General features: G+C 40.1%; 1 protein-coding gene across 2 annotated transcripts; it reads right to left on the bottom strand.

Moving 5' to 3' along the window:
* Positions 1–719: 719 nt before the first annotated feature.
* Positions 720–14,102, bottom strand: ark2cb (arkadia (RNF111) C-terminal like ring finger ubiquitin ligase 2Cb). 2 transcript variants are annotated; one of them, XM_085786452.1, is made up of 8 exons: positions 13,814–14,102; positions 9,673–10,009; positions 9,348–9,479; positions 7,769–7,898; positions 7,461–7,565; positions 6,957–7,052; positions 6,282–6,385; positions 720–4,505 (listed from the first exon to the last, which is right to left on the bottom strand). In XM_085786452.1, the coding sequence occupies exons 1-8, from the start codon at positions 13,872–13,874 to the stop codon at positions 4,388–4,390; spliced, it is 1,083 nt and encodes a 360-aa protein (XP_085642578.1). In that variant the 5' UTR covers positions 13,875–14,102; the 3' UTR covers positions 720–4,387. The 2 variants fall into 2 exon arrangements, with proteins under 2 accessions (XP_085642578.1, XP_085642579.1); XM_085786453.1 differs by having other exon boundaries at positions 9,348–9,476; positions 13,814–14,038.
* Between the last annotated feature and the right edge of the window lie 1,341 nt (positions 14,103–15,443).

The raw sequence follows: 15,443 nt of genomic DNA, 5'->3' as shown, positions 1-15,443 counted from the left end.
GAAAACAATAAACATTTTGTCTTAATTGTATCTTTGTTTTGCTTTTTGATTACACTCTACCTATTGTCAACCATTCACCTGCAGGAGGGAAAGCGTGAAGCGTGTTATCACTGTTTATCATTAATAGTAATTTTTTACAGAGAAAATGTGTAATTGGCTAATCTGCCCAATCACTTTTCTGCCACTTATTTGGCTCTTGGACCAGTTAATCTATTAATTATATCAGCATGAATTATCATAATTATGGGTAAATGGGATATAAATCAGGAGGCGTAGAAGTAGAAAACCAGTAGTAAATAGGTTTAAATTGAAATTAGAACAATTTTCTCCCTAAAAGTCTTGTTTTGAAACAAACATTGAATTTTGATTAATATGAACAATAATAAGAAAATGATTGATTTCATTCACATTAAAGACCACAGATAAATGATGTATGACACTATGCAATAAGGACTGTTGATAAGGATCCCTTAAATCTGTTTTTAAATGATTGTGAGCAGGTTATGTTCAACAATACTGTCTCTCAACAACTTCAAGCGTGTGGTAACCCTTTCTGTGCTGTTTTTTGTTGTTATGCAATAGCACACCTATACACACTGATACAAATATATCAGCCAAGAGCCAATGTAGGTCAATATGGTGAGGCAAATGTTGCTTCAGCACATGTGTTTTGAAAGTAAATGACAACGACAGGAGGGCACATACCACTGCAAACTAGATTAGTTCTCAGCATTTTAGGCAGTTTATTTGAAAAACACATACAAAAAGATCATATACAAGACAATAAATAAAAAAGAGACAGAACAGTTTGGGTTAAGCTATGCAACTTTTTGCATCATCATTAGTAATAAATACAGTACAAAATCCACCCAGAGTGAATCTAAAGATTTTCCACAATATTCACTGATCATGTTATTCTTCATTATGATTTAGCTATTGCTTTCATATTATTGATACATACTTCTACTTTTCTATAAAATACTCAAGATCATAAAACATTGCGCGGTTACAGCAAAACAGCAGTGTGTTGTACAAAGATGGCCACTTCCCTTTTTCACTGGCAGGTTAATAATCGACATTTTTTTCAGCAGCAAAGAAACATCTGAAATATTCAAGAAGGTACAGCATCATATTAAACACGTCTACAGAGCTACTCCCACATACACATAGGAAAACCTGAGAAGGACATGCATTAAAAAGCTTGTGCTTTAAGTTCTACTGTTCATTCCGGTTCATCAGCTTGAGTTAATACTATGGCTACTGTCCAGTTCGCTCTGGAGTAATAGGGTACACTGTGGAGGGCATGGGGTAAGGCCAGTGAGAGCACGAAATGAAATAAAAATAAAAGTAAGACCAGCCAGCTTCATTCCAATCCAATACATGTTATAATAATTTGCAGGATTAGTAGAGTATTAATAAGAAATGCACACCGAAAACGTAGTTAGCTTATTATACCCAGGTGTAAAACACGCTATCTATATTGTATAACCACAGTACACCAGAAGTTTGCTCAATAAGATCAATGGCTCAAGTTAGCATGTTACATACTTCCCAATCCCACACAAAGCAACTGCCAGCAATACATAGGAACAAATAATACAGCTCGATACGTGGGTCCTAAAATAATATGCACTAAATTGAGATCCAGATATGATGAAATATTATGAATGTGATCACAAAAAACAAACCAAAAAAAAAAAATCAAAAAGGTAATCGAATATGACTGATTATGGGAAACAAAGCAGTATCATATAACAAAAGCAAGCTAATTATGGAGCCATACTAAGACGAAAGGGGTTGTACCCCGTTATCTGCTTCAGAACAAAGCAGGGATGATATTTAAGAAATAAAAAATATGTTAAGGTAAGATGAAGAAATGACATGAATGGAATGTAATCCAGATCAACAGCACCATGCTGGCTAGAAAATGTGTTGGGAGACACCCCCAGTCAATTTTCAACAAGTTTCTTTTTTTCTCCTTTGAAAAAGAAAACACAGACGGCATGCAAAAGCATCCCCACCGACCAATGCATAATGAGGTATTCTTTTTTTAATATTTTGTGTTATTTTAAATAAATATATTGATTAAATTGCAAAGTTATGAGATAGAGACATTAAATATTCCACCACAATAGCTAGCTAGCTACAGTTAGTAATAAATAATGATTGTTAAATACTTAAGGCATCTTTAATCACAGCATTCTATGTGAACTAGCGAACCTCCATTTTCATCCATCTGTAGTTTTTTGGATGGAGGTTTCATACAAAAAGAAAATGAAACGCAACACAAACAGTCAAGTTACCCTCCAATAATACAAGGAAGCATGAAAATACTTGAAACTGATAAGAAACACAAAATCTAGGACAAGAAGAACCCACATCACCAAACCAAAACTCAGGCATCTCCATATTATAGTGCATTTACAAAACACAAGCTACATTATAACAACAATAAATATGTTTTTTGCAGCATTGCAGCTTTTTCTTCACTATGGTTAAAATGGACAAGGACTCGGCATATTAGTACCATGTCCAGATTGGCATGTGAGCGCGCAAAAAAACAACAAAAAAAACCAAACAAACAAAAAAATTACAAGTAATAAGAAAAAAAAGAAAAGAAATGGCAGAAAAAAAAAGACAATTGAAAAAAACTAATGTTAAGAACAATTGTTTGGTATTTTTCAAATGGATGGCTTTTTCTCCCTTTCACCCTCCTCCAAGTGAACTACGCCAACATGGTTCATGCATGATATAGAGAAAACGGCTTCAATCACTGAACATATCACAGTTGTTCTAGCAATACCATACACTACTACCATGGGGGAGAGGGGCTGTGGGGACAATCATACACATTCTAGCACATATCACAGGCAAACTAGTTTGTATTTTCCCTGTAACACCAGACACAGTCTTTTTAATCAAACAGTGGGAGCAACTTAGATTGAAATGAAAGGAGCCGATACACAACAGAGGCGATTCACTGTATATAGAAATCACATGTGCTTGTTCGATAGGCAATAAGGTTCTGGTAATAGGTAATACAAATGTCAGATTTTTATCCACTCTGATGGCAAGACTCAGGCACTGCATCTCAAGCCCATGCCAGCCTCTCATGATCATGATCATGCCATGAGTGAGGCAACACAGAGGAGTTGCTGTTAGACACGGATCCACGAGCAGCTCTTTGAATCCTAATCGCGAATGAATATTAGGAGAGAAATGCTACATTTGTCTGAGATCGGTGTCTAAGGGCAACTTTGGTCTGGAGTGCGGAGGGAGGGAGGGAGGGAGGGAGGGAGGGAGGGAGGGGGGTGTAGGGAGGTGGGGTATCAGGTGCATTCTTGTCCTCCTCTATGAATGAGTGGGATCGTCAGAGTCATAGTATAACGGTTCACATGCACAGACACAGTCCCTGTTTCTACTGCTCCACAATATTAACGACACAGCCCAAGCCTGCCATACAGCATGCACATCTGAGGCCTCTGCTCTAGATTATAGAGGCCCGACTACGACACTACACAGATCACTGGAAGCCATGCCTGCAGTTAGCGGGTTTAGCATCAACTCTGATGGCATCTACTAACTGTAAATCCAAAACCATGTTAGACAAGAAAGAGGGGTTTTTGGCCTTTTTACACAACTAGCTCTTTCCCTCGTTTTCCCCTATGATTTAACACACTGAATATTCTCACTGGTCGAGCTATATTCACCCTCTCTGTAGGTTTTATTTTTCACAAACATATTTCTCAAAAGGCTTTTTGCTTGCTACACAACACTGTTACTCTGTAAATACTTATTCAGTACTATACTCCATTACACCACAAGCGTTCAGCTACAAGAGTTCACACCAAACAACCTCATGCTAATCATTTGATAATGTTCTGTACAGATGTGCTGAGGGCTTGGGCAGAGTGCAGCTTAAAGGATTTTTCACAGGCCTGGGGGGGTGGGGGCGTTTGGATGTTGTGGCAGAGAAATGGCCTTAATACACCACACTGAGCTGGGGAGGTTGGTAGTCAGTGTCATCTCTCTCTCTCTTTTGATGGTTGTATGGAGAAATGCACACAAGGGTACACAATCTGATAGAATCATGTAAAGCCTCAGCACATCTGTCCATACGTGTCCGCTCCTACCCTCACATCCAAAGGAGTCCGTTCAACCAACCTTCAGTCAGTCCAGCCACTTATCTGTGCATCAACCCCCGTCCCTCGTTGTGTTGTTAGGTGAGTGTGCTTTGTTGATCCCTCTGTCACAGCTGTCTCAGAAGGCAGGCTCGTTGAGTGATGCAGAGGGGGGAAAGGGATGTTTGGCAGAGCTTCCCCCCGGAGGGGAGGCAATGGAGAATTCATAAGACCAGATCCAAAGCTGCGGGAGTCGACAGGAGCTATCAACTGTCGGGAGACAGCTGGGTCTCAATGTCCACTCTGCAGATGGGGCATTTCCTGCTGGTAGCCAGCCACTGGTCCACACACGCCTGGTGGAAGAGGTGCATGCAGGGTAATCTCCTACGGAAACAGCAGAGACATGGTCAGAATTTTATCTACTTCATTAACATTTCAAAGCTGTCTCTAACACTTTATTTTAGAGTTCTCCCGAGACCCGTAACATAAAGTGTTACCGAGCTGTCTCGTTAAAAGCCCGGCTCTCCGAAATCAACTGTCAGCTGTTTCTTTAGCTTTGTGATAATGTGATTTTCGGGCAATCAGTTTGTTAATGGTTTATTCATTTGAAGAAGTATTAGAATTTCCTCTAGAGAGAAAGGAAAAGTTAAGTCTTCATATTATCTCAGTAAAACAAATCATATTTATAGCTACAACTTGTGAGCAGAGCAAAGTATCATTTTAGGATTACAGATGTGTCATATCTTTATACCTTTAAGGCAAAAAATAACCAATTATTCCTGATTATTGTTATATATTTTGAATTATATAGCCAAAACAAAATCATCTCTTTTTTTATCAATCAATTAGTTTTAAAAAAAAAAAAGGTGTTTAACTTCAAAAACGCCCACTTTCTAGACACAAATGTCTTCTGATATACTGATGTGAGGTGAAGTAGAGAGCAAAACAGGCCCTATCATATTCAGATGTTTCAATTTTCCTGATCGATATTGGTCACAGGAATCAGGGTCACAGGACACTGGCTTTGGTTATTGGACCTCCATAAATCAAATCACTTCAACCTCACAAAATCTCTGCATTTTCCCATTGGTTATGCACAGTGGTGATTAGATCAGCATTGATGATGGCCAAGGGTGCCTCGGTGCATTGTGAGGCATTTCCTAGATGCACGATTTGGGGCGAAGTGTTAACCAAAGACACATGCTCTTCATCTAGTTACAATCTTTTATTATGTGACTGTGATTTAAAGGAACTAGACAAAGCCCAGGACAGGAATTCATGAATGTTTGGGAAAAACTGGGTTTATAGATTTCCCATCTCAACAATATATTCTCCAGGCAGATGTATGGTAGCTCTACATCATACCCCTGAAACAGTATGTGTGTATATACATCTTCCCTGAACTTTTAGCATATCACTAATCTAGAGACAACCTAAAATGGTTCTCCCCTGCTTTTTATTCGTGCCTCCTTTTTCTTAAAGGGTAAAATAAGATTCCTCTGCCATATTGCCAGTGAGACAGATCACAACACTGGACACACATCTCAAAATGTGTGAAATGCTAATGTTGCTGTCTGGAAGTATTTTCAAGATGAGATAGTGGAAGAAACCCTGTGATAGGATTTTTAGACCTGATGCTTTGAACTTACATAGCAGAACTAATTATGGGTTAAAAACTGTTGAGACTGGATGGCTGCGTGTCCATTTTGACAGCAAGTGCGGAGAATATATTCAAATCGGGTAATGTGAAGACGTTTCTCTGAAGTCTAATTAGTAGGGAACGTGTTGTTCGGGGAGTTGGAGGTTTTCCTTAACAACCTTAGGATTAAATCAAGCATATCAGTGCAGTATGTCATGGCAATCAATCCAATATTTTCAGACACATTTCACTAAAACCCAAAGATAAAAGGAAAGAGATCAATGACCAAAGTCAGCAGTATTATCAGCAGTATTATCTTCCTGTGTGTACAAAATTTATTAGCCATCAAGCTTGATGGATCACAGCGAACCAACTGAGAAACCTGTGTCGTTACCAGTAAAAAAAAAAAAACATATGTAGTTGAAGACCAACAAATTATATACAACTATTGTATTTACATACACACACCCAGCTTTTTTTTTAAACCAGCGAAAAAGCAAAATATAAAGGGATGATTTTACCTGACATCCTCTCCATCCTCTAGCATTGACAGGCAGATGGTACATTTCTCATCTGTGTCCAGCTCCTCGTCATCCAGGCACATCTTCAGGTCCTGGGGTATTCTCTACATAGAGAAAGGCAAACAGATTTAAATTATTAATGCTGGGATGTGCGCAGCTGTGTGTTATGTGTGTGTGTGTACCATGGGTGTCTGACTCAGCCAAGAAAAGAAGAAAAGAGTCACCTATTCATGCTTCCCAGAGAGAAAAAAAAATAGACATCAGATGGAAAAGACTCAATTACTTCCTCTCACTCACAATGTACCAAATGATCTGACACTCCTTCCAGAGTATTTGGGTCATATTCAGTGCAGACAGTTTTTCAAATTCATTTCACGCACATATCTGCAGACAGCTGGATGAGTCATCCCTCGCCTTGAATTGTGCACACTGCAGACCTGTCTCGCTAATCTGCAAACGGAAATTAGTTTGACCCTTGAACTTCTGGGGGAGTCATGACCTCCTTACAACTCGCGTCTTCACTCTTTGATCCTCGTGAGCCGCCGCTAACCTTTCCCCATTCCTGTCTTTTACATCTTGGCTCAATATGTATCTCTCGCCCAATGCTTCTTCTCCACCACACCACATCAAATAGATCTACCACTCAGCTGGAAAGTAAAAAGCTGACCGTTTTACCTTTTTGTACTTATGGGGAAAAGTGAATCTCTCTATGGTGGTTTGGACCGCTCCACGGTTGACACTGCCCAATCTGTCTTCCAGCTGCAGGAGCTCCTAGAAAGGAAAACACCCCATTGCCATGTCTTTAAATTCTGGTTAAAAATAATGCATAAGGAAAAACATGTTTGCAGTGATTATCAAAATTTGCATATTAATGTGCATGATAAAATATTCAAATGCAATTGCTAAAATACTATTTTGATATACTGTACATCCAAGAACAGGAAAGAGGCTCTCAGAAAACGATTGTATCTTGTTCAAATGAAAATAAACGTTGTTAGATTAAAGACAGATGGACCATTTGAGGCATCTGGAACCCAGAGTAACTGGAAATAAGAAAATCAGTTACACATTCAAGCCTGTCCAGAGCATTGGTCACAGAGAAAACAATGATAAATTTATGTAGACTGGTGTGTCTGCTAAGGAGAGAGAGAGAGAGAGAAAGGAAGTGGCAGCACAAACCTCGTAGCTCTCTCTAACAGCAGACGCATGGCGGGAGGGGTTGAGACTCTGCAGAGCCAGCAAGTGCAGCTGGGGATATGGGTAGTTTCTGATCTCATGTACAACCTGGAAGATGACAAATTGAATAATAATGATGAAAAAAAAATCCATCAGCTCTGTAGCAGAAATCAGGAAAAGAAAACAGGTCGCCGCCCCCCCAGCTGCTAAATATCAACATTACTCTCAGAAATGGGAATCCATAGGAGAATTGCAGGGAGTTCATCAACACAAACATGACTGATTGTACTGAGGAGGAGGGGGACGCTCACCACTTGTGTTGAGGCATTGTTTCTGGGGAAGTGGTGCATCCTAGGAGAGGTCAAGTAGTGCTGATAGTGCTGTGGCAGCGGATGGATGTGATACTGGTGGGGGGGCAGTCCAGCATCTACACTTAGATCCCTGGACAGATGTGGGAAAACAAGTCAGTCAGTGGAAAACAAGTCCAAAATCACTCACTATGTTGTCCACCACATAATAGGTTTTGTTGTTTCTGGCAAATTGTGTTTCAAGGACCTCTACACACAACACAGTATTACTCAGGCTAGTTATTCCCAACAGAGTATGTATTGCATCTCAATAATGTAATTTGAGAGTGCCTATAAACTAGTTAACATGAAAGCAGAGTCTAAGAAGCTAACTAAAAGTATTGTGAGATAGCCGGTCAAAATTAATTGATATGCTAAACAAGTAGCTAAAAGTAATGGATAAAAAATGGTTCAAGTAGTTAGTTAAAGGTAATGTATTAACTGCTAAAAGCAACAGCTGTCCTAGTTACCCACAGATAATGGATAGATGGTTAAAACAGATAATGAAAGGATAATGAACTGCATTGCTTTCCTAAAACTAATGGGTTAAGATTTGAAATAGTTAAATGGTTAACTAACTCTAATCCTGAGTTCAACTAGCACTGTGAGGGCACAGCTGGAAAAAAGGTTGAGAATTTGATTTTAGCTCTTTGAAGCCTCAGTGCTTGACTGAAGTCTTGGTCTTGTGCCTGTTCAACCCATCATTTTCACCAGGTCGTGCTCATTGTAGTCAAGATACATTTCAGAACATGTCTTGAACAATTACTATCAACAGTCCTATATGCCAAAGATTGTTTGCTTTCTATGGAGGATATTTAGATTAAAAATCTACTGCTTGAAATTGAATTTCTTCAGAGAAATTACAGAGATAAGGCACCACACAACTCACAGGGATCTCATAACCAAGAATTTGTTGGAACACTTCACATACTATTTCCCAAATCATAATTACTTTCTGTCATTTCCAAAAATGTATCTTGTGTGATCTACAGCATATCAAAAGATAAACTCTTTCCAACATGTCTGGCATCTGTTTTAAAACATTTTTGTCACCATGGCTGTGATTTTAGAAAAACAAAACAAACCGATTCCTGGGAATTTTCCTGGAAAATTCCCAGAAATTGTGAATGAATGAAGTATCATCCACATATTTGTCCAACTGCAGGCTCTTGTTTCTCTCTTTCACAATCTTCCATTTTATATTTGAGTGTTTTGACTTCTTATTTAAAGCTTTTCATTCCAGCATTGCCAAACCAAAAAAAATATCCTGCCATCACTTTGGAAGCTGCTTCTGCATTACCGTAATTTACATATATTTAATGAAAGTGTACAACGCTGACTATTGTCAACAGAATAACAGCGCATTTGGTGTTTAACTCGTATGGTCTCAAATTTGACTGTGCAGTGAAACCAAAGCAAAGTGACCAAGAATAAAATCTTTTGGATTGTAATATATCACCTTGTGTAATTTATGACAGCATGCTTCTCTAACAGTTTGGCTTTGCCTCTGTGGCACTTTATACTGCAGAGGTATATTTCCTACCAGTCTGTGCCCTCAGCCAGGTAGCGCGGCTGCTGCACCACAGGCTGCGGAGTGACATGAAGGGGGGGAGCAAACTCGTAGCCGGGTCGCAATCTGTGGGGCTGGTGAGGAACTCTCTCTGGGGTGCGTCTACTGAGATAAATAAGCAAGTATTAGAAAATGTCAGGTTTTTTTTTTCCCCCACAGGAAACAGATATAACAGCTTAATATGATGCCACAGCCAAATCATACCACCACAACAAGTCTGATTAAACCAGAGCTCAAAACAAAAAGGAAAAAAAGCTAAACATCTTGTCTTTTATCTTTCTTGTGCTGTTCTGGATACCTGGAGGGTGGCAGGATGTGTCGGTGCTGGGCCTCGAGGATCTGCTGCTGGAGGAGGTATTGCTGGTGTAATGCCTGAGGTAGGAAGGGAGGGGCAGGGATGTCCTGGAACTGGGGGGCGGGCAGGGGATTGAGGGGTGGGTGGAGCGGAGGGCCATGTTGGTGGCCAGGAGGGGCCAGGTGGGGGTTAATGCCTGACTGTGGCTGCCCTGGGTGGGGCATGGGGAAGTCCATGGGCAGCGGAGCCTGAGGACCTAACTGGAAGTGCCGGCAAGAGGTAGCATGGCTGTGCTGCTGCTGCTGCTGCTGCTGTTGCTGTTGCCGGTTGAAATGGGATCCTGTGGAGGATAAGGAGAAGTTGTCAGGCACCTGAGGGGAGAGATTAGCTGGAATTAATTGTGGGTGAAATGTGGTGTCACTGTGTGATATAGCATGTTAATGAAGCCCTACCTCTTACCTAGGGTGAAAAATACTTCTGTGGGGGTGGGAAAATGATGGTTACCACAAGTACCATGAACATGACAAGCGTTTTCAGTCCTGCACACAAAACGTGAGCTTTCATTTCTTTAATTGCTTTTCCGACCTCTGGATCGACTCCTGGTCTTCTGATTCACAGACAAGCGAACTGGATCAGAACAGATGGAAAACTACCGGTATATGGTCTTCAACGCGGCTCAGTTCTTGTAAATTCTGCAGCTGACAGCAGGTCAGCGCACTCATGCAAGTGAACCTTTAATACCAGGCTGTCTCTTAAGAGATACATTAAACTGTTAAGGTGCCAAGCTGCTATATATACAACCTTAAAGAATAGTTTCTTCATTGTTGATAATGACACTAGGCAATAAACTCACATTATGTATCTTTCCTCTACACAACTATACTGTCTCTTTGTGCCTTGCACATGCAGTATACTGTAGCGCTACTTGTTCTTCTCCCATATGAACATTCAGGAGTTGAGAGGAAATAGCTTGAATGCTTTTTTTACTCTCTCCGACCACAGCTATTTGGCAACTGCAAAGAACAGACTGCTGTCGAGACTCAGCGGAGAGAAAAAGACAGGCTAGTGCTGTGGTGCAATATGGTTTTAATACCGTGCTTAGGCTGAAAAAAAAGACCTTTTTGATTATGGAAGAATTGAGACACTGCAGTAACAAATTTAGCTTTGATTAGAAACTTTTGAGGAGAGCCCCGGCCAAGAGAAGCCAGAATAGGCTTGCAGTGGCGCAGGATCCAACATACTGTGCTCTGTTATGTCCGTTTGGCAGAAACTGAGGCAGTGAATTTTTACAGAAACCTGCCAGTGTAAAGATTAAAAATGTGCAGTTCTTACAGGAGATGCAAAAAAAAATCCAATAAGGTTTGAGTTTAATCTGCTTTGACAGTGTAAAAGACATGACGAATTCTGATGTAAACAGAGGACTTTTTTTTTTTTTTTAAATCATGAGGAAATAGGCAAAGTCTACATTGCATTTACTAGGAGTACGCTTGAGAAAAGCAGTATGATTTTTTTTTTTAAAACACACAGAGGAAAGATAAGCAGTATGACTTTCCAGAAATATTTTCATCTTAACAGGTCGTTGGTGTAGCTGAGCAGACAGCAGATGACCTTGCTGCCTTGGGTCAAAGGCTCAAGTCTACTCTTTAAGTAGCACACTGCGTTTTCAAGCGTCTCAGTGAAAACGATCACCATGAATGACAGCAGATAGACTCATTCGGGCCCTGTGATGGAGGAAGCGTGGAAATCGTCTATCTTTGTCACAGCGGGAGAGGAGGTGGGTGGGGGGGTGGAGAGGGGGCAGGTAGGGACAAGGGAGAGGGAGGACAATAAATGGAAATCAGCAAGAAGCACACTGAAGGTTAGGAAAAACACTATATTCTTTATTGAAAAATATTAGTATATGTGGAATTTGTGTTTTCTTTCTTGTTTGTTTGTAATAATAGTATAAATCCATGCAACAAAAATAAACAACATAGACTGAAGGCAAGGCCCACCATGCTCCATATAGGGTTAAAAAGAACAAAAGCGGCATCCAATGAGCAGACGTGTTGGCTACAGCACATGATTCCAGTACAGCAGGGTACATCTTTACTACAGAAAGATTACATTGGATTTTTACTAGTCAATGTAGAAAAACAAAAACCAAAAATTATGAATCATAAATGTGACCATGCATTGAAAGTACTATTACCAGAACAAAAGGTAAAGAGAGACCACAACCAAACAATAAAGACGTTATTACTAATAGAGGATCTCTTTAGCAGTGCAGGAAAATAGGCATCCCTGTGAAATGGATAGCATTTTGGCCTTATGTTAGTGGGGAAAAATTGGGAAGTGATGAACCACCAGTGCACATGTTTTGCTTGCTTAAAATGTTTGGTTTCATTTGCCCATTAAAAGGCAAACAGCCCTGACAATTCAGTGTGATTCGAAGCTTGAAATTTGCAAAGGGAACAAAAGGATTACACAAAAATGGAGACAGTTATGGCAGGTTGTTGTGTGCAGGTGCAGTGTACAGTCATTTCAAGGGATCACGTTACAGCATTTGCTGAAATGCTGAGTTTAACAATAAAAACGGCATGCACGTGGTTCCAATTTGCATGCTTTCGCTCTCCTTTTCTATTTTTTTTTTTTAATCAATTGTTGGTCATTTCATTCACGTACATTGCACCTTGTGTGAAGAGAAGGAAGATGAGCCGAATTCTGGTGTTCAACAATGCAGTGCAGTATTTGAGATCATGCAAAATGTATCCACTTTACAGGAATTTACAGCATGTTGTCTATCAAGACTGGATGGGAGGTACACAATGACATTCAACTGATATCTAAAAAGGAGCTAAAATGTTAACTCAGTGCTACAGCAATTTGACAGAAAAAAAGACAAAAAGGTGCTCTGTTCTAGGTGTTAGCTATTGTTTTAGTCTGCTTAACATGGAAAGTCTATGGCTGAATACATCTTGGGAGGGGGGTGCTTTTTTAATACCAATGTCGTCTTCTGATGGAAAGAGGAAATGAAGAAGGGATTCACAATACAGCTAAATGCAGAGAACAGGCAGAGGCCACGCCACACCACACAGCAGCAGATGATCATTAGCTACACAATGGGGGGGACGACAAAGATCTGATAAATGCAGAATGTAGAGCCAGCCTCCATACTATGAAACAGGGAAATAAGAACAGAAATAAAAGCACAATGAAATCACTGATGCCACTGTTGTGAAATTAATGTTACACTGTAGCTTTATCATTGTTTAACTGTGACCGCACACTCGGGTCGTTTTTCTTTCTTTCTTTCTTTCTTTTCTTTCTTTTTTTTGGCAATTCGGCAGCCTCAAACAAACAGCTGCTGAACTGCTCGATTAGCAAATAAAAGAAAAAGGAGCGACTGATGCATTGATGGAAATCGGGAAAGAAATCCACGCTCATCGGGGCAATTGGCCATCTATCGATCAGACAGTTGGCCGATTGACACGGATAATAATTAGTGCAATCACGGTGGGGAGAAAAAACGGCGAGCGCTAGCAGAAGCAGATGATCTTCAAATGACATCATCCAGGCTCAGATAAGCTGACTGGCTGGAGAGGCTACGTCTATTTTGCGGTATTTTTTTTTTTTTTTTTTTACAGTGCAAATACAGGATAGCGCCGTTTGGAGGGGGGGAAGGGGGAGGATAACAATGCATCGTAATGTTGCTGAAATACTAATCGCACCAATAAAAAATATATATATCCCATAATAACTTAAGGTTTGTTTGTGCTGTGCAGGGGGATGTGGTTTTGACCGCACGCCCCGAGCATGTGAAATCCTTTGTGAGAAATGTTTCCGTTCCAAGATTTAGCCAGAGCCAAGAAGCCAGTTAGCTTATCTTCAGCGGCGGTATTTGTTTTATAATTAGGCGTGATTTACAACCGGCACACTACATTATTCGCTTAAATTATATTAACTCCAATCAATACAAGTTAAAGTAGTATCGCGTTTGGCGAATAATTTGGTCGGTTTTTTTTTTTTGGTTTTTTTAATTGAGCTAGCTAACGCGAGCTAACCCAACGGCTAAGATCAAGCTAGCTAGCTAGCGAACAGCTGCAGTGCATATTAAGATAAACAGGGCACATGTTTTGGATCGATATGAATATTAATACCGTACCTCTGTTTCTTACTGAGCCGAATACGGGAAGAACCAGATATCCGACATGCACTAACACCATCCTGGGATCCGTATCTTATGATTCCGCTGGGTTATTCGGAGAGATAGAGTAGTAGTAGCCCATGCGGATCTACATTCAGGCGGCTGGTTGTTGCTGGCTGGCTGCTAGCACCACGGGCAAACCGAGCGGAGCGGATCGACTGTCTGACTCGCCTGGTTGTCGTTGACAAAAGCAGACATGTCATTTGATGTCCGGGGCAAAAGAGGGCGATGTTGCGACGCTACAACCTCCTCCAGCCAAAGGCAAGGCAAGGCAAATGTATTTGTGCTTTACAGAGCCATAGGAATACATTAAAATCAAAACAGAAAAATGAATTTAAAAGAAAAAGAAAGAGATAAGACAGTAAGAGACAACAATAGAAACTACAATGATTAAAATCATTAAAATGATATATTGAATTTAACTAAAAGATTTAGCAAATAATTACGTTTTCAACCCTGATTTAAATGAATTGACAGTTTGTGCAGACCTCAGGTGTGTTTGCACATTGTTCATAATAACTGAATGCTGCTTCACTTTGTTTGGTTCTGGTTCTGGGAACACACGGTAGACCTGTCCCATACGATCTGAAGGGTCTGGATGCTTCATATGGATTTAATAAATCTCTAGAATATATTTTGTCCAAGACCATTCAGTGCTTTGTAGACCAACAGTAAGATTTTAAAGTCTATCCTTTGAGTCACAAGAAGCCAGTGCCTTGCAAAAGTATTCATACCCCTTGAACTATTCCACATAATATTTGCATTTTTCAGTAATTTGTCTTTAAAATCTTAATTTGCTTGTATTGCTGCAGGTTTAAATAGAAGGTCATATTGATATCCAATCACTTTAGACTGTTCAAATTTCAATAAAAACTCATGCATGTGATGATTTCTCAGGCTAATTTTCCACAAAATCAAAAGAAAATACAAAACGTTGGAGATATTAGGCAACCTTGCAAAAGTATTCATACCATGGCAAGTTACAACCACAAACCTAAATGTATTTATTGGGATTTTATGTGATAGACCAACACAAAGTAGCGCATAATTGTGAAGTGGAAGAAAAATGATACATGGTGTTGAAGAAATAAAAATCTGAAAAGTGTGGCGTGTATTCAGCCCCCCTGAGTCAATACTTTGTTGAACCACCTTTTTGCTGCAATTACAGCTGCAAGTCTTTTGGGGGATGTCTCTACCAGCTTTGTACATCTACAGACTGCAGTTTTTGCCTCATTCTATCTCCAGTTCAGACTGGATGGAGAGTGTCTGTGAACAGCAATTTTCAAGTCTTGCCACAGATTCTCAATAGGATTTAGGTCTGGACTATGACTGGGCCATTCTAACACATGGATATGCTTTGATCTAAAGGTTTCCATTGTAGCTCTGGCTGTATGTTTAGGGAACTTCCATCCCAGTCTCTAGTCTTTTGCTGCCTCTAACATGTTTTCCTCCAGGATTGCCCTGTTTTTATCCATCCATCTTCCCACCAACTCTGACCAGCTTCCCTGTCCCTGCTGAAGAAAAGCATCCAGCATGATGCTGCCACCACCATGGCTCACGGTGGGGATGGTGTGCTCAGGTTGGTGTG

The sequence above is a fragment of the Trachurus japonicus genome, chromosome 9 (genome assembly GCF_045865225.1).
Source record: "Trachurus japonicus isolate A0001 chromosome 9, Traja_1.0".
In the NCBI taxonomy this organism is placed as follows: domain Eukaryota; kingdom Metazoa; phylum Chordata; class Actinopteri; order Carangiformes; family Carangidae; genus Trachurus; species Trachurus japonicus.
This window is presented reverse-complemented; position numbering and strand designations above follow the sequence as displayed.

Coding starts and splice junctions, on each gene's coding strand:
- ark2cb (XM_085786452.1), bottom strand. CDS start 13,874: ATGGTGTTAGTGCATGTCGGATATCTGGTTCTTCCCGTATTCGGCTCA. Junction 9,480..9,672: donor CACATCCTGCCACCCTCCAG/GTATCCAGAACA, acceptor TATTTATCTCAG/TAGACGCACCCCAGAGAGAG. Junction 6,386..6,956: donor TTCCCCATAAGTACAAAAAG/GTAAAACGGTCA, acceptor TTCTCTATGTAG/AGAATACCCCAGGACCTGAA.